We start from the raw sequence: 18,432 nt of genomic DNA, 5'->3' as shown, positions 1-18,432 counted from the left end.
TAAAAATTTATATATGGTTGTGAACTGTGGGGGGTAGGCTTTGATGTCCCTAAGCTCTGCATTATTCAAGGGTCAGCGTTATACATGTTCTCGCTCCCCAAAATGGGCAGGATCTTGCTATCGTAAATGTAGTAACCTGTGACAGGTGATTGGCAGGCGTGTGGAATGGTTCTCATTGTGAGACTTCCAGTTTCCTGAGAGAGCCCTGGGAGACACGCCAGGAAACAGAAGGATAGGTGCAGAGTCGTGCAGAACTCCTGAGGCCGAGCACTTCAGAGCAGCACCAGGGCTGTGCATTTGGTGTGCCTTGGCAAGTGGCTACGTAGCTGCTAAGTGACAGTGTACTAATTCTGCTTTTCTCGTCCTCTGCCTCTCCTGCTGCTCCCAGGTTTCGAAGGTAAATGGAGTCACTCGAATGTCATCTCTGGGTACAAGTGCAACCAGTGCCAAAAAGATGCGCGAAGTCAGACCTTCACCATCCAAAACTGTGAAGTACACTGCAACAGTGACTAAGGGGACTGTCACATACACCAAAGCCAAGAGAGAACTGGTCAAGGAAACCAAACCCAATCACCACAAGCCCAGTTCAGCTGTCAACCACATAATCTCAGGGAAAACTGAAAGTAGCAATGCAAAAACCCGCAAACAGGTGCTATCCCTCGGGGGGGCGTCCAAGTCCACCGGGCCCGCTGTCAATGGCCTCAAGGTCAGTGGCCGGTTGAACCCAAAGTCATGCACTAAGGAGGTGGGGGGGCGGCAGCTGCGGGAGGGGCTGCGGAATTCCAAGAGGAGACTGGAAGAGGCACACCGGGTGGAGAAGCTGCAGTCACCCCCCAAGAAAATGAAAGGGGCAGCTGGCCCTGCCGAAGCCCCCAGCAGGAAGGTGGCAGCGGCCCCGGCCCCGGCGGAGAGAGCTCTGCTGAATGGACATGTAAAGAAGGAAGTGCCCGAGCAGAGCTTGGAGAGGAACCGGCCAAAAAGGGCCACGGCCGGGAGGAGCACGCTGGGCAGACAAGCACACGGCAAGGCGGATGGCGCCTCCTGTGAAAATCGTTCTACCTCGCAATCGGAGCCCTTGCACAAGCCGCATGAGGCGGCGGCCAAGCATGAGAAGGGGACCGGCTGGGCCGGGTGGGTGGCCATGGACGAGATCCCTGTGCTCAGGCCATCGGCCAAGGAGTTCCACGACCCGCTCGTCTACATCGAGTCAGTGCGCGCTCAGGTGGAGAAGTACGGCATGTGCAGGGTCATTCCCCCTCCGGACTGGCGGCCCGAGTGCAAGCTCAACGATGAGATGCGGTTCGTCACGCAGATTCAGCACATCCACAAGCTGGGCCGGCGCTGGGGCCCCAACGTGCAGCAGCTGGCCTGCATCAAGAAGCACCTCAGATCTCAGGGCATCACCATGGATGAGCTCCCGCTCATAGGTATGGCCTCCCTGCCTGCTGCCCCTTCCTGCACTGCCAGCTCCTCTCCCCTTTCCTGGGAGCATGCACTGCATAGAAGAGTCCAGCCCTGTTTCTCCAGGTCCTGGGCATTTGTGGGCTTTAGGGCTGTGCTCTTTCCGCTGGGTGGTTCCTCACTGCCCAAAGGGGCCAGAGCAGGTTTGAGGGCCATAGGATGCTGCCCCTGTGGATTTGTTGGCTGGGCTGCCTAGTAAAGTGCCCCAGACTCAGAGCTAAACAGCAGGAAGTTATCGTCTCCCAGTTCTGGAGGTGCTGATAGGGATGGTGTACTCTGAGACCTCACTCCCTCTGTCCCCGCGTGGCATTTCTTCTGTGTGCTGTTCTTAAGGTCTCTTCCTTTAGTTATTTTTTAAAAAGGCTTGATTCATTTTAGAGAGAAGGGTGTCAGGTAGGAGCAGGACACATCAAGTCCCATATGTGCCTTGACCAGGCAAACCCAGGATTTTGAATCAGCAACCTCAGCGTTTCAGGTTGACACTTTATCCACTGCACCACTGCAGGTCAGGCTAGTTTAGTGAGAGGAGGGGAGGCAGAGACAGGCTTCTGCATGAGCCCTGACTAGGATCCACTTGGCAAACCCCCTAGGGGGTGATGCTCTGCCCATCTGGGGCCCTTGGTCCATTGCAACCAGAGCCATTTTATAGCACCTGAGGCAGAGACCAGGGAGCCATCCTCAGTGCCTGGGGCCAACTCGCTCTAATTGAGCCATGGCTACTGGAGGGGAGGAGAAGAGAGAGAGAGAAGAGGGAGGGAAAGGAGTGAAGAAGCAGATGGGCGCTTCTCCTGTGTGTGCTGACCGGGAATCAAACCCGGTACATTCATGCCCTGGGCTGACGCTCTACCACTGAGCCAACCAGCTAGGGCCAGGTCAGGCTAGTTATAAAGACACCAGTCTTATGGATTAGGAACCCCCCTCTTTTTTTGTGACAGAGACAGGAAGGGGGAGAGACGAGAAGCATCAACTCATAATAGGAGCGCTTTAGTTGTTCATTGATTGTTTCTCATATGTGCCTTGACGGGGGGGGGGGGGGGCTTAGTTAGGATGAGCCAGTGACCCCTTGCTTAAGCCACCAACATTGGGCTTCAAGGCAGTGACCTTTGAGGTCAAGGCATGGGATTTCCATATTCTGTGCTCAAGCTGGTGGATCTGCACTCAAGATGGTGACCTCAGGGTTTCAAACCTGAAATCTCAGCATCCCAGGTCAACACTATCCACTGTGCCACCACCAGTCAGTCAGCACCCACCCCATTTTAACTTGCCCTCTCTGCAGATAAGGTCCTATTCTGAGTCACTGAAGGTTAGGATTCTACATGAATATTCTACCTGAATATTTCAGCCCACAAGCTCTTGTAGACCTCAGCCCATTTCTCCTTTGGTCTGATCTCTGTCTTTTTCCACTTCTTTTTTACGTGAGCTTCTGTTTCTATGGTGACCAGCTTGGCCCATGTGGAGCTCACAGATCAGGGAATGTGTGTGCATTTCTCTCCAGAGCAGGCACAGTTCTGGCTGGGATGGCTGCTGAACTCATTTTGGTGACTCCTAGTGAGCACATGTATCCTGGACTGAGGGCCTGGGGCTCTAAGCAGCATCCACGGACAGGTCATCAGGAGCCCCTGTCCACTTTTCTCCTGGGTCCTGCGCCTCTGTCAGGAACAAGTATGTTTGGCGGAGTGAGTTTTCCTTTTGGAACAGCTGGGTAAGGTCACTCCCTTCTGTCTCAGCTATATGTCCGTGAAAGTGTTCTTGCCTCCAGTTTGGAGAACTTTTTCAAAGGTTGGGAGGAAAGGAGACATTTAACCATCATTTAAGTGTCAAGAATTGGCAGTAAGATGGAGTTCTTTGTGAGATGGTTTTATTATTCCTCTCAGCAGGTGTCTGCCAGGGCTAATGCCTGAGTGAGAATCAGTTAATTTGAAAGAATTCTTGGTTTGTGGTCCCTTGTCAGGGATGGCATGTAACAGACAGTGACACGGGGCTGTGGGGAGAGGCTAAGCCAGCGAGGGCATCTTGGGAGCTTGGTGTTGGCTGTGCCCTCTGTGTCCTTGGGCTGTTGGGTGACTCAGAACAGCACCAGGTCCACAGGTTGTAGTGAGATGTCCTGAGTCTCACTACCCACCCCTAGTGGCAGTCTTTTAGGATTAGTGGAGGGCTCAGGTGATAAGTCATGGCAGCCAGCAGCCTTTTGGTCAGGGTTGGATATTTTAACCATGAGTCGTTCCCACACAGCAGTCAGGTAGATGTATGTGCTCACTCTTTGCCTAGAAGTAAAGTAGTGTGACTGGGTCGAGTGATGACCTGACCTGTCACCCATAGAGGCCTTGGGCCTTCAGTCTGAGCTCAGGTGTCTTGAAGTGCAAGGGACTTAGTTTTGAAGCCATTTCCTAGAATTCACCAAAACAGATTAGCATGCAGCCCCTCTGGAAGCTGCTATGCTTCAGGGAGCAGAACAGCACGGACCCGGGGCCAGGGTGCTTGCCCTGAGCAGCCTGGTGGCCCTGGGAGTGGGCTGATGATCATGGCCGGTGAGGGTCATTAATAGATTTGCAAGAACTGTGTATATTTTTAAGTGCTACTGGTTTACTATGATCTTATAGAAAAAGGCAAAAGTATGTCAGCTCCCCTCCAGGGAGAGCTAAGTCCATGCCACTGTGGCACATTGGTTAATGTACACCACTCCGTCTCTGCTCGTTGGGGCTGTGTGCCGCCAGCCCTACGGCTCTTCGCCAAGGGAGACCCGAGTGAGGCCCTGAATCTGGCTGATGTCAGGGCAGGTCTTTTCTCTGAGGTTCCATTATTTGCAAACGAGTGAATCCAGTGTCCCACCAAGCAGAGCAAAGGGCTGCACACTCGCCCTGGTCTTATTTGCAGTGTGCCCAAGGTTGTCCAGGCACGCATCTGTGTGTCCCATGATGCTCAGCCCACCTCTGGCCCTGATGCTGTTCTCAGGCAGGAGTCCTGCAGCTTTTCCTGGTATTGGATGTGGTTCTATCCTGCCCCCCAGAGACCGAAGATTTCCTTCCTTACTACTCTGCACTCCCTGCCTTTTGCTGCACACATAGCTCGTAGTGGCCAGTGGATGATAATTCTGGAAGACTCCCCCCTTTATTGGTCAGAGGGAGGTTGCTTTTCCAGCCCTGTCCAGCTCACTGCTGTGTAGACATCCCAGTGTATTTTAGTAGACATGCGTTTTACAGTTCTATAGGGATGCATTAAAGACTTGCTGGTACACTATTCTGGGATGACCAGTCCCCTCTGAGTACTTCAGGAGGAACTGAAGGGCAGACTGCCAGGTGCCTGGTCAGTGTTGCCTGTTGCCCTGAAACCCTGTGGGCTGGAAAATAAGCAACTCGAGCGTGTATGTGGGCTGTGGGTGGGCTGTGGGTGTGGGCTGTATGTTGGTGTGTTAGGGAATTGGGACTGAGAACTCATGCTATGTATGATTTCTGACATCACAGCTGTTCCAGTGACACCGGGGCATGGGAATGGCTGAGTGGCACAACCAGGCCCTGCCCTTCCCTCACCAGGAGTGGGCCACTGCTCCCTGTCTCATCACACCTGCCTCCTGGTGTGCTGGAAGGGCATTCGCCAGTGCATACTGCCCATTTCAGGGGACACTGGAATGTTCCTCCCCACAGATTGGCATTGACCAGCTCTCTCCTGGTGGATTCCACTTAAATGTCACCTCCTGTGGGACGCCATCCCTGGTTGTCCCACCGAAGACAGTAGCCCCTGCTATTGCCAGCCCCACAGTCAGCCTTATTTATAGTCATCGTTCACACGTGTCTTAAGATCCGTTTGTGTAGACCAAGCTCCCCGAGGGCCAGAGATGACTTTGCCCTTCTGACCCCTGAGCCGCCTGGCATCCTGGCACACACAGGTGTGTGGACTATCAGTTAAATGAGGGAGGTCTTATTCATGGTCCTTCTCACAGATTGCCCCTGTGTTTTCTCCTCCCGCCATCCCAGGAGGCTGTGAGCTCGACCTGGCCTGCTTTTTCCGGCTGATTAACGAGATGGGTGGCATGCAGCAAGTGACTGACCTCAAAAAATGGAACAAACTAGCAGACATGCTGCGCATCCCCAAAACTGCCCAGGACCGGCTGGCCAAGCTCCAGGAGGCCTACTGCCAGTACTTGCTGTCCTACGACTCCCTATCCCCCGAGGAGCACCGGTGTCTGGAGAAGGAGGTGCTGATGGAGAAGGAGATCCTGGAGAAGCGGAAGGGGCCCCTGGAGGGCCACACGGAGCACGACGACAACAAGTTTCACTCCCTGCCCCGCTTCGAGCCCAAGAACGGGCTCATCAACGGCGTGGCCCACAGGAACGGCTTTCGCAGCAAGCTCAAGGAGGTGGGCCAGGCCCAGCTCAAGATGGGCCGGCGGCGACTCTTTGCTCAGGAAAAGGAAGTGGTGAAAGAAGAAGAGGAGGACAAAGGCGTCCTCAGCGACTTCCACAAGTGCATATACAAGGTAGGGCCCTGCGTGGGGGGCAGGGAAGGGGACGAGGGATGCTTGGTGGAGCCAGGCAGCGGCCTGCCACTGTGGCAGCCTCTGGGGTCCTGAAGCCAGCAGACCACTTTCTCTGGGAAACATAATATAGAGTCCACAGTGTGCAGGGAGGCTGGCGGTCAGGACCCAGGCCCTAGCCTCTGACCAGCTGCAGAAGACCGACTTGCTCCGAGCCGTGAGCATGGACTGAGTCACTTGCCCAATCCACTTGAATTGCCTTTTTGTTAAATGAGCTGAGTGTGCACCCAGGTGCAGGGACACAGTGTCTAGATTCAAGTGTAGTTTCTCTTCTGCCCACACTCTGAGCCTGCCCCTCTGAGCACCTGCATCTCGGCCTGGAGGATGGGCTCCCAACAGCGATGGGCCAGGCCCTCTTAGGGTGGAGCTGGTTTTCCTTGCCTCCTTACTTACTTTCTGCATAGCCCACTGCCCACAAGCCCAGCTCGGCCAGGCTATCCTCTGTCGGAGGGGCCCCGGCAGCTGTCACCTCGCACCTCACCATGGGGACGCCTTCCCAGGTCTGGGTCTGGGGACAGCAGCAGCCATCGTGTGAGACTCCTCTGAAGGGAGGCCGGGTTGCTGGACTCTGCTTGGCACTCCACCTTCCTCAGCTCAGCAGCGGCAACCGGTGACTGTGGCCTCCTGTTTGGCTGGTTCTAAAGCCAAGCTTAGGGCCACCTCCCTCCCCTGCCTGCCAGGGTGAGTGGGGCACCTGGGCAGAGCTGAGAGGCCTCTGCTGGCTACCTGGGCTCTGACAGGTGCACGGGCTGCAGTGGGGTCCCTGTTCCAGGTCTACCAGGAGGGAGGTAGTCTGCAATGGGGACTGGCAGCCCTCACCTGACCACTGTGCCCCCAGCCTGATGGGCCTGGTAGATGTGTGTGGGGAAGGGGGGTCCTGCCATGTTGAAAATCTGCTGTGTGCTCTCACAGCCCCCACCTCACCCCCAGGGTTGCCAGCACCTCCTGGAGGCAGGCCCTGGTCTGTGCCCACCTGATTGAGTCCATGTGGACGACTGATACCAGGCCCCTCGCAGACATGGAGGGCACCTGGGAGTCGTCTCCATTGTGCCTCTGCCCTGTCTGAGTCCGTGCTTGGAAGTCACACCTCTGGTCACTCACTGCACTCTTCTTGCTTTCCTGCCAGGCTTGGGCCTGTGCCCTCTGTTCTGGAAAAGGGTGTTTAGAACCCCAGAGAGGGTCTGGTGTCCCCCCCTCCCCTTCCTGCTGTGCCTGGCAGACAGTGGGGGTGGGGAACGGCTACCTGCAGCTTCCTTCTGTTTTGAGTTTTAAATGTTTTGTGAAAAGGGAGGAGGTGGTCCCTGGACTATGAAGCCAGGAGTACTTTGGGTGTGTGTCCCGAGTGTCTGCCTGAGAAGCCTCCTCAGTTGAAAGCACTCCTTAAATCCTGTGACTCTGAACAGCTAACACATGAAACAAGATGTTTTCTACTTCTGTTACTTTTTATTTAAGAAGGCCAATTTTATGGGAGTGAGTTGAATCTAAGCAAGAGTTTTTTGTTTTGTTTTTGTGTTTTTTTTTGAAAACCTGCTTTGTAAAGGGTGTATTTTTATTTCACTGTGGAAATCTAAGAGTTGGGCTGTGGGGCGCCCAGTGGGGTGCACACTGGGAGGCCTCTCCGCTCTCCAGGCTACTGACGGTTGGGTGCTGGGTGTCATCTTAAATTATGGGCACTCTGCCTCGGTGCACAATGAGGTAGGTCCCTCCTAGTAGTCAGGTTTTTATTTCACAATGAACGGAATGTCAGGAAGTTTGGAATGGAGTGGGAGTATTTTTGTTGAGTTGGAGCTCCGTGGAGTCACTTATAAAGCTGAGAAGCCAAAGCAGATGCCACAGCCTTCACACCGGCTACTTGATTGTCCTTCCATGGGCAAGTGGACGCTGCCACGTGCTCTAGAGCTGCTACTTTTTATGGGGCTGCTCCCCTGTCACCTCATCAGAGACACCTTCCCTGACTGCCGCAGACAGGCCACCTTCCCTGGTGCTCTGCTCTGATTCAGCGTCCTTGGTAGCTCCTCATAGCTCTTATTTATTTGAGGCTGTGTCCCCAAGCAGAGAGTGAGCTGCATGAGGCGAGTGTGGAGCACTGCTCTGTCTGCAGACTCACAGGCTAGGCCTGGTGTACAACAGGTGCTCAGTGCATAGTTCTGTACTTGGGAGATAGGTCTGCTGGTCAGTAAGGAGGGAAAGCATGAGTCTGTGCAGCAGAATAGGATGGAAACCCAGACCTCCCCAGCTGGAGCACCGAGGTGCAAGGGACAGCATGCGGTTTCTTTGGCAAGGGAGTCACCAGGTGACTTCTGTTTCCCTCAGATCCACGAGGTGAGGCTGCTTGTCCTGTGAGGACCCTCAGGGCTTAGAAGTTGCCCCAAGTTTCTGTCTCGAGATCCTCCAGGCTTCTCTCCTGATCTGTCTTACTGCTGTTAGTTTTTTCCCTGGCCCACAACCTTTGTCCTCCCTTCACCCGGGTAAACTGAGGAATTCTGCCTCTCTTTCTACATTGCACCCACTTCTCCAGAGAATGAAAGCTACTTTTTTTTAATGAGTACCCTGGACGTGTACTTCTGGTACCAAATGTGCATCTGCGTGGCCTCCTGGTGCCTCAGCGTTTCCTCCAGGGGCCGCGTCTGTTTGCTCCCAGCACTGTGACACTGGCATGTCCCCATCCCACTTTGTCGGCACTAAGGTGCCTGCTTAGGGAACGTTTTCCTGCCCCTCTCTGCTTGTGTTAACTCAGGGTGCAAATGGGGCTCTGAGCGCAGGGAGGCGTTGGCAGAGCCCGTGGACTGATGGGGGGCTGGGGCTCAGCTTGCTGCCTACGCCGGACTCTCCTATGTTTGTTTTCTTTACAGGGAAGGTCTGTTTCTTTAACAACGTTTTATCGGACAGCAAGGAACATCATGAACATGTGCTTCAGCAAGGAGCCAGCGCCAGCTGAAATTGAGGTGAGCTGAGGAGCCCTGACCACGGGCTGGGCCCTGACTTTGTCTCTTGCGTGCTGGGGCAGCAGAAATTTTAACTCTCAATCTAAACTTCTTAAGAGTCAACAAAAAAGGAAGAAGGAAGAGAGAGCGCCTCCCAGCTTGTCCCTGACTTTCCCCAGCCTGGGGCAGCAGGACATGGAGGCCAGGGGTGATCCTGCATGCCCTCAGCTGGCCGCTGCTCCCTGTCCTCTGTGTCTGCTGTGCAGGAGAATGTTTGGAATTCTTTGGAACCATCGCTGTGCTGTTTTTTGTGGAGTGGGATTGGCAGGTGGCCATTTGTGTGCTCTTGCCAGCTCTGCTCTTTGAGTTAGTATGAGGCTGGAAGGCTGCAAGCACCTCTAAGCCCAGACCGATTAGGGGGGTTTGTGCGAGGCGTCCAGGACAGACCAGATCTTTTTATTTACCTCCCTGTGGCTAGTGCCCAGCGGAGCTGGTGTGAACTTCCAGATGCTGCCATTGGTGGGCCCGTGGCAGCACTCAGTCCTGTGGGGGACAGAAGCCGGGCTCCTCTCGTTTCTCAGGGCAGCTGCGGCAGGGGCTGGGTGTGGGCTGTGGCCCTGTCTCCTGCTATCTGACAGGCTGCAGACCCTGTCTGGTGTTCCTCAGTGATGGATGCCACCTCTTCTGGATAGAACCCAGGCTGCCCACTAGGGGCCCGCACATCCTGATTTGATTGGGTTTCCCTTGGAGTGGGACTCTAGTAGAGTCAGGCCAAAGTAGGACACCTGGCTCCTACTTCGGTGCCATGTGGTGCACACACCTGGCAGCACTGCCAGAAGCTCAGGAGGTGCTGCCTGGCTGCTCAGACCCAGCTTCCCAGTGTGATGAACTTAATGCTTACCTTCAGCACCGTGAGTATCCTTTTAGGTCCCTGCTGATGTGCACACGCTACCCCGGCTCTGTGCTCTGGGCACGGCCTTTGAACACTGTGCTGTGGCCTGACCCCCACCCCATCCCCAATCTTGGCCTGACCAGAGCCTCATTTCATCAACCACAGTATCAGCTTGGCCCTGATTCCTGGACATGTGTGGCCATCACAGTTGCATCTGGCGTGCTCATGGCATTTGAGCTGGAGACATCAGAAGAAAGGAACGTGACTCTTTGGGAAAAGCAGCCTTTGTTGCACTGCATCTGATCTGTGGCGTCTCTGAAGGTGTGGGCTGTGTTCCCATATATAGTGCGAGGAAAGTTCAGCTTATTTGAGCTTCCTACTTGGGAAGCCATTCTCTATGAAAGTCCCCTTTCTCTTTAGCAGTTACAAAATGTTTAAACAAAGGGACGATTTGCTAAAATCCAAACTTTTTTTCTGGGGCTGTCTAGCTCCTCACTCCTTCACAGGAGGTGGGCCTTCTTCTTGGCCAGTGCTTGGCAACTGCAGTGGCCCCCATTTAGCAGTGTGAGCTTTTCCTCCCCCATCTCTCTACCTTTGTTAATAGCTCAGAGGTTGCAGTCAGTCCAGTATGTGGGTGGTAATGTTGGGACTGTCACCAGTCCCCTCCGCCAGACTACTGCTTCCTTCCTTACATTTGAGGAAATCTGTTTAAGGATTGCAGACATTTAATGATGTTGAATTTATTGTTGGCCTAGGGCCTTTTGACTCCACCAGTCCCTCTCTGTAGAAGTCCCAGTTGCTGTGGGTGCCGACAGGAGCATCACCAGCAGCACCTCTCTGAATGGACTGCACTTTGATGAGTGGCTGTAGGTTAGGCTTCCTCTTCTAGAGGTGGTTCCTTCCAAGTGGGCTTTGCCAGGATTCGGGAAGGCGATGTTGTGCTTCTGGGTGATAACTGGAAAACACAGTGACAGAGTACCTCAACAGTGGGGAGTTGCCTTGAGGTCAGCCGGGCACACCTGCTCACCTGTCAGTACACGCATTCCGGACACACTCTGCCCTGTGCTTATTAGATCTGACCTATGAGGTCGTCTGGTAAGCTTGTTAAACTGGCCGTGTAGCCCCCTCCCTTGGTCTGATTCAGCTGTCTTGCGTGACAGGCTGGGCATGCGTGGGCTTTACTCCGTGGAAGGTCCTCACGGGCAGCCGCGGTGCTGGCCCTGTGCAGATGTCGGGGTGGCTGGTAACTGGAAGTGTGGGAGACACATGTCTGTCAAGATGCTGGGGCTGGAGGCTTTATTTATTTCCGTCTGGGGACACCGTGGCATGTCTTCAGCTCCCTTCTTATCACTGCACTCCCTACCCCCTTTTCATTCAGGTGGGTTTTTTTTTACTGTGATAGCCTTAAAATTTACCATCTTAACCATTTTTAAGTATACAGTTCAGTGTACAACCATCACCATCATCCATCTTCAAAAATGCTGCTTATCTTGCAAAGCTGAAATTATTCCCATTGCACGATAGTGCCCCACGACGCCAGCCCCCAGTCCCCTGCAGCTGCCATTCTGCTCCCAGTGTCTATGACCCTGACCACCGTAGGGACCTCAGAGACGTGGAACCACTTGTGATTGGCTTATTTCACTTGGCATCGTGTCACCAAGGTCTGTCCACGTTGTAGCATCTGTCAGACTTTTTTCCTTTGAAGGCTGAACAGTATGCCATAGTGCGGACTCTCCACCTGTGGCTTATCCACTCATCTGTCTATGGACACGATTGCTTTCGCGTCTTAGCTGTTGTGACGAATGCTGCTGTGAACATGGGTGTACAGCTATCTGTGGGAGTCCTGCTTTCAGTTCTGGGGTCACCACTGTCCCACTCAGCACTCTTCTGCAGCCTGTTCTGTGACGGGTCCCTTCATCGTGCAGCAGTGTTCCTGTGTTGTCAGGTTGAGCTGTGCTCTGTGGCTCAGGCTGACTGTCCCTTGCCTCTCCCCACAGCAAGAATACTGGAGGCTAGTGGAGGAGAAGGACTGCCACGTGGCAGTGCACTGTGGCAAGGTGGACACCAACACTCATGGCAGCGGGTTCCCAGTGGGAAAATCAGAACCATTTTCAAGGTAAAGTTGTGGTCTGTTGTCTACATCCTGGGGACTATGTGACATCCCTCTCTGTCAGTCTGTGATATCCCTTTGCTTTTCTCTGCAGGCATGGATGGAACCTCACCGTCCTCCCCAATAACACAGGGTCCATATTGCGTCACCTCGGTGCTGTGCCTGGTAAGTCTCATGTGGCCACTGTCTTCAGGGTCCTGAGGCCCCTGCCTCGGCAGCTTAAAGAATGAGTGTCACCCTGCTGGGATTTGGAGCTGGGCAGTTCCTTTTAAGCATAGCTGGAAGGGGATGGGAATTATGGTGTGTATATATATTAAAGATGTTTATAGGAAAGAGAGAAGTAGTATCGGAACTGAAGTCTGTAAATGTGGAAAGGTGAACCAGATCACAGCATCTGGAAGCTGGGCAGGTGCTTAGTGGCCAAGTTTTCACCCTAAATTATTGTTTTTGAAGCTCAAGTCCTGACTCCTTGGGACTGCTGCAGGCTCCTAAGTGACAGATTCTATGCAGAGGTTGGGCAAGCCAGGTGGCCTGGCCCCCACACCCAGGTGTTGGTGACGGTGCAAGGCCCCTCAGACATGGCTCTGTGCTTCCTGCCATGGTGCAGGCCTTCAGGTTGGCGCCTCGCTCTCAGCCTGGAGGTCCAGCCCGGCTGCTGGTTACTTGCCAACAGTTGTCAGGGTCACATTCCTTGGGGCATCTTGCTGCCTGTCAAGAATTAAGATGTTCTTTTATTGCTGTTTGTAAATGTCCACCTTCTTGGCTTCACTTCTGTGTAGCAAGTATGAAAGAGCAAGTACTTTTGTGTCTGCTTTTGAATTCCATTTCTTTCTTTCTCTTCTTATTTGGGGAGAAGAAAGGGATTTCTAATGGCTTACCCTGAGATGATGTTGCTGTCCTTTAGAGAGCGCCCTTTTCTCCCTTTGTTTTAGGAGTGACAATTCCCTGGCTAAACATTGGCATGGTCTTTTCTACCTCATGCTGGTCTCGAGACCAAAACCACCTTCCCTACATCGACTACTTACACACTGGTGCTGACTGCATTTGGTGAGTACGCCAGCCTGGGCGGTGGGTGTGTGCCCTCCGACACCTGGCACTGGTTACAGCCTTTGAGAGCTTGCTTTTCTGAGTCCCAAGTTCCCTGCCACAGCATCTCAGCTTGGGATTTCTTACCTCCAATGGAGGTGGTGGAGGTGGTGGAGAATATTTTAATTTGTTTTGATGATGAGCATCTTTTCACGTGCTTATAGGCCATTTTTTGTTGCCTTGTTTTGTCAGTTGCCTGCTTATACTTTTTCTTCTAAGATATTATTTTTTGTTGACTTCCAAGGATTTGTTTCCTTTTAGGGATAACAGAGTATCACAGTATGGCTGGGAGGGGGGTGGCCATGTCAGCAGCTCTTCCTGAAAACCCTGTAGAAGGCGGTCCCCCTCTGGCCCCCTGAGGGGTCATTTTCATTGTCTGTCTATGCCAGTGCCTCCCAACCCCCGACAGCTGCGGGGAGAGTAGGTTTTGTGGGAAACGGGGTTCTTAGTGTATCCAGACACACATACTGTGTCCCCTGCACAAGTTTGTCTGTTTCTTGGGCAGCATTCTGCCTCAGTACCCACCTGTGTGCCTGTCACCTCTAAGCAGGCCTGGTCCTTGGCTGGCTCTTGGGTTCCTTTTTTGACAGTGGTAGATGGGAAATAATGGCAAATACTCAGATGTCTTGTCTGATAGTCTACCAGCATCACATTCATCCCACACTGACTGTGTTTATTGTGCTCATGGGGTGATTAGGCATTCTTTATTAAATTCTCAGGACTGCCTTTCACGCTCTCAGAAGCCAGTGCCTACAACATTCTCCTCGTGACGATGCCCCGCTTCCAGCCCATCCTAGTGGGTAGTAGTTGATGTTGACACAGCAGGACCTGCAGGACCCCGGTGGGGGCCTGTATGCAGAGAAGGATGTTCTTCAGTGGCTGTAGTTGGTTTGTGAGTGGCCACTGGCTTGTGGAGGCTGAGAGGGACAGTGACATTGGGGCAGAGCATGAGCAGCATGTACAGCTGAGAGAGGATGGCCAGTTAGCTCTTGCTTTAGGCAAGGCTAGTTGCTTGTACTTTGAGAGAACGTGTGGTCTCCTGGGAACCCATGCCCTCCATGTCGTTTCCCCGGGGGAAGCTTCTATGGGTAGCACCTGGCTGGGCTGATGGTTCACGGAGTCCCACAGACCTGTGACCTGAGCCAGGACACCCGAAGACCCCTCAGAGCCTTGGTGTCTTCACCTGAAACTGGTATGATGGGACCCATGGCCAGCAGGGTGACAAGGTGAAACAGTGGTTGAATTAGGGGTGGGGAAATGGAGTGTCTGTGGGCTTTCTGAGGACTGATTCCTGAACCTGGTTGATGGAGGATAAAGAAGAGGCTGGGAGGTGACCAGAGAACTTTATGATTTTTCTTAAAACGTGATTTAGGTTAGAAACTCTGGATTAAAGCACACATCAGTAATAGAATATGTTGGCACTGAAATTACACAAGCATTATAAAAACCACTTCATTGCGGCAACTGAAACCAGGATTTGGACTCCGTGTAAAGGTTTCATCATGGACACCTCCGCTCGGCTAGGCGCAGGTGCCTGCCTGCCAGGCCCTTGGAAGGTGCCGTCTGGAACTGCATCTGAGTGTGACGAGCTTTCCAGAGTGCCAGAGGAATACAGCATCACAGCTCCCACTAGAGCTGCTATCTCTTGTCTGGCTGTCACTGGCAGTCCATGGCTTTGTGTGCTCTGGCAGCCTGAAGTCCTGTCAGGACACCCTGGGATTGGAGGGTGGGCTATGCTCTGAGTGGTCACCCTGCCCAGGTGTCCACTCTGCAGATGTCCTGCTTCAGCCTGCTGGCAGCTGTGAGCAGAGATAAAAGAGAGGGCCTTGATGAGGCCTTGCACACCTGCCTTATGCAGGCTGACCACCCGGCACCAGGATTTCATGTGTTATACTTGGCAAGCAGTCCATGGTGGGCCCTCTGGGGACATCAGCGGTAATTCTGCCTCTCCTCATGAGTGCAGTGAAGTTCCCAACTTTTCTGTCAGTTAAGGTCTGCCTACACGTGTTCAGCCTTGGCCCCACCCCCCATCTTCCCCGTCGGCTCCTTAGCACTAGCCCTTGGTTTGCTAGACACAGGCCTGTGTGGGTTTGGTTGTCCTGGCACACACAGCTGTCTCAGTGGGGCAGGGTCTGGGGCCCTTGCCATACCCTCCTCACATCACAGGTTCCCAGCAGCTGCAGCGTGAGGCTGAGTGCTAGCTGCAAGGCAGCGTGTGCATAGGCTGGACTCCTTCCCCAACTTTCTCTGGACTTGGAGAATTGAGGCTTCCATTACCTTTCTGGGTCACCCCAGCCCTCAGCTCTGGGACCAGGGAAGGCCGCGCTAGGCCGGGCCCCCCAGCACCCCAATTACAGGACAGTGTCAATGCCAACCCAAGGGTGAGCCGCAGGCTTGGAGCACTTGCGAGAGGCTGATTGAGTCTGCAGATGTTTCTGGATCTGGTTTATATGGGGTTTTAAACATCTGCTTTCGGTTTAAAGGCTTTCTGGCTCACATGCATGGAAGACGAGCATGTGGTTTGTCTGTGCTGGGCAGAAGCACACGTTTTCCTGGTAGTGGGGTGGATGCAGGCCCTGGGAACCACGGTGCCAGTCACCAAGCTAGGGTACCTCACCGGTCCCAGGACTGAGTCTCTTCCCTGTCTCACTCTTTTCTCCTGCCCCTGAGGCCACTTTCTAGGCCTGTGTTTGCTTATTTCTCTGAGGGAGAATGCAGGGTGGTCCCAGCATGTGCCCCCCGAGCAGAGGGTCCTTGTTAAGTCTGCTCTGCCTTGTCTCCTGACCACCCAGGTATTGCATTCCTGCTGAGGAGGAGAGTAAGCTCGAGGATGTGGTCCACACCCTGCTGCAAGCCAATGGGACCCCAGGGCTGCAGATGCTTGAGAGCAATGTCATGGTACGTTTGCCCCCTGGCACTGGGCCGGGCATGGGCATGGTGGAGGATCAGAGAGCTCTTTAACAGTCATTCTCTTGGCTGACTTGCCTTTCAGAGGCAAAGTGGACAGTGAAAAATGAATCCTCAGGGCATCATTGAAACTGGATTTGTTTTTATGGAAACCAAACAAGTGTTTTTCTCAGATTGCACAGGACGTCGGGCACATGCATATGCGGCCTCTGACTGTTCCAGGGCTTGCTCTGTGCATGGAGACTGGGGTGTGCGGCAAGGCAGGGTACTGATTTTGGGTGGGCGCTCAGGTCTGTTGGTGCCACCATCCCCACCTGCCCGGCACCTGGATGACTGGACTGAAACACTTGACCTTACGGGATGGGCACAAAGGCTTCTGTGCCCATTTTCAGAAATTCATGGGACTGTTGTGTTCCTGGGAGTCTTTTTAGCCTTGAGCTGTGTTCTGACACCCGAGTCAGGCCTTCTCTGGTCCTGCTAACCTGTCCCTGGATCTCCTGTCTGCTGGGCTCTGGTCTGGCTCTGAGAAACTTAGCAGCAGCCCCTCTGAGTGCAGGTTTGAGGGTCCCCAGGCTGCCCCTATGGCTCTGCCTGGCTCCAGAGACAGCCCACTGGCCCTCTCAGATTCAGGATTCTTTCCCACTCCTACCCCTGGGTGAGACAGGAAGGGCTCCCACGTGGTGGCCCTCACCTTGGTGGCTCTTTCACCATTCCTGGGCCAGTATCAGTTTAGATATTCCTTCCTGTTGTTTTAGGAATTATGTATCTTTATTTTTTAAAGGAGAAACAAAATGTCTTCAATACAAAACCTAATCTGTCTCCTCATGAACAGGCCCTTTCTTAACGCCTGATGTCCCTGGAGGACAGTTATGCATGGTGACCACCAGCTGGGAGGGAGGCTGGTTCTCGGGCTTTCACAAAAGGGGCTCCAACAGCAGTGGTGGGGCCATGGGGGCGGTGAGGTGTCTCAGCCCTGGCCTGCCTCCCCAGATCTCCCCGGAGGTGCTGTGCAAAGAGGGGATCAAGGTGCACAGGACCGTGCAGCAAAGCGGCCAGTTCATCGTCTGCTTCCCAGGATCCTTTGTATCCAAAGTGTGTTGCGGCTACAGTGTCTCTGAGACTGTGCATTTCGCCACCACCCAGTGGACGAGCATGGGCTTCGAGACGGCCAAGGTAGGCTGCCCTTGGATTGCCCACTCTGGTGGGAGCACATGCATATACGCATACATGAAACCTGCATGTCCCTGCATGCACACATACATGAAACCTGCATGTCTCTGCGCATACCTGTCCTTTTTAGATGTGTTTCATTTCAGAAAATCCCTTTGAAACTTCTAGGAGTTGCTTAAGAGGTTTTCCTAGGAAAGGAGAGCTCTTTGGGGTTATTGTGTGGAGAAAGATTTTGAGCCTGACCTGTGGTGGCACAGTGGATACAGCGTCGACCTGGAACGCTGACATCGCCAGTTTGAAACCCCGGGCTTGCCTGGTCAGGGCACATACAATCAGAAAGCAACTACTACAAGTTGATGCTTCCCGCCTCCCCCCACACACACCCTTTCTCTCTCCCCCCTCTCTAAAATCAATTAGTAAAATCTTAAAAATAAAGATTTTCAGTCCCATTGTGGGTCCTCTGTAACACTGGTAGGGCAGGGCTGATGGTACTTAAGGTCAGCACCTAGAAGTGGGAAGAAAGTCTCCACCCATTTTTGAGTTGTGGCACCTGCCTTGTGGCTGGTGGCACGGTGACGGCTCTTCTGGTGTCTGGTGCCTTTCTCACAGGCACAGAAGGTCAAATGATTTTCAACTGGGTTGAAACCAAATGGAACTCAAAATTTGAAAATTCAGTATGAATTTTAGTCCCCTGACTGACAAAGAAAAAGCTTGACAGTGGCCTCATAATGAAAGCCCCCTAAAGGATGTGGTGGCTCTTTCAGGAGATGAAGCGTCGCCATATAGCTAAGCCATTCTCCATGGAGAAGTTACTCTACCAGATTGCACAGGCGGAAGCGAAAAAGGAAAATGGCCCCACTCTCAGCAGCATCTCGGCCCTTCTGGACGAGCTCAGGTAATGTAGACCCTGGGTTCCCAAGACCCCGGCCCTCTGGGGCTCTGTAGGGTGGGGGTGCAGCCACCACCTCAGAGTGTGGGAGCCCCCCTGACGCTTGGCCAGATGGGTGAAAACTTTTTAGATGTGTTTCTCTTTATTTAATTTTTTTAGTTTTGATATGGAGTCAGAATTTCCTGACATGCTGATGCAGAATGTTATGGCTCTGTGGGAATGGGCTGGAGGTGGCCCTGTGGCCCTGGCACCTTGGACCCTGGCAGCACATAGCCAGGGAGGAAATGGTGGCTGCAGCCTCCTTCCCAGAGGTTGGGGGCAGGTACTGACAGGGCCCAGGAACCCCTACCCACTGTGATGTGGGTGTGAGATGCTGCTGGGTGGCCTGTGTCTGCGGCACACCTGGCACCTGTAGGTGGCGGGTTCCAGGGCGGGGCCTCGCCCGGCGATTTCCTCCACAGC

General features: G+C 53.5%; 1 protein-coding gene across 4 annotated transcripts in view; it reads left to right on the top strand.

The window, feature by feature from the left end:
* JARID2 (jumonji and AT-rich interaction domain containing 2) overlaps positions 1–18,432 on the top strand; it is a 321,993-nt gene that overhangs the window by 294,612 nt on the left and 8,949 nt on the right. For all 4 annotated transcript variants that reach the window (XM_066268345.1, XM_066268348.1, XM_066268349.1 and 1 more), the window contains 9 exons: positions 389–1,427; positions 5,433–5,935; positions 8,845–8,937; positions 11,806–11,924; positions 12,013–12,083; positions 12,851–12,965; positions 15,797–15,902; positions 16,902–17,084; positions 17,846–17,976. In XM_066268345.1, coding sequence (XP_066124442.1) covers positions 389–1,427; positions 5,433–5,935; positions 8,845–8,937; positions 11,806–11,924; positions 12,013–12,083; positions 12,851–12,965; positions 15,797–15,902; positions 16,902–17,084; positions 17,846–17,976 — 2,360 coding nt within the window. The remainder of the gene's footprint in view (positions 1–388; positions 1,428–5,432; positions 5,936–8,844; positions 8,938–11,805; positions 11,925–12,012; positions 12,084–12,850; positions 12,966–15,796; positions 15,903–16,901; positions 17,085–17,845; positions 17,977–18,432) is intronic.

This window comes from Saccopteryx bilineata, chromosome 3 (assembly GCF_036850765.1).
Source record: "Saccopteryx bilineata isolate mSacBil1 chromosome 3, mSacBil1_pri_phased_curated, whole genome shotgun sequence".
Lineage (NCBI taxonomy): Eukaryota > Metazoa > Chordata > Mammalia > Chiroptera > Emballonuridae > Saccopteryx > Saccopteryx bilineata.
Note: the sequence above shows the minus strand (reverse complement) of the source record. Positions and strands in the feature narration are given on the sequence as shown.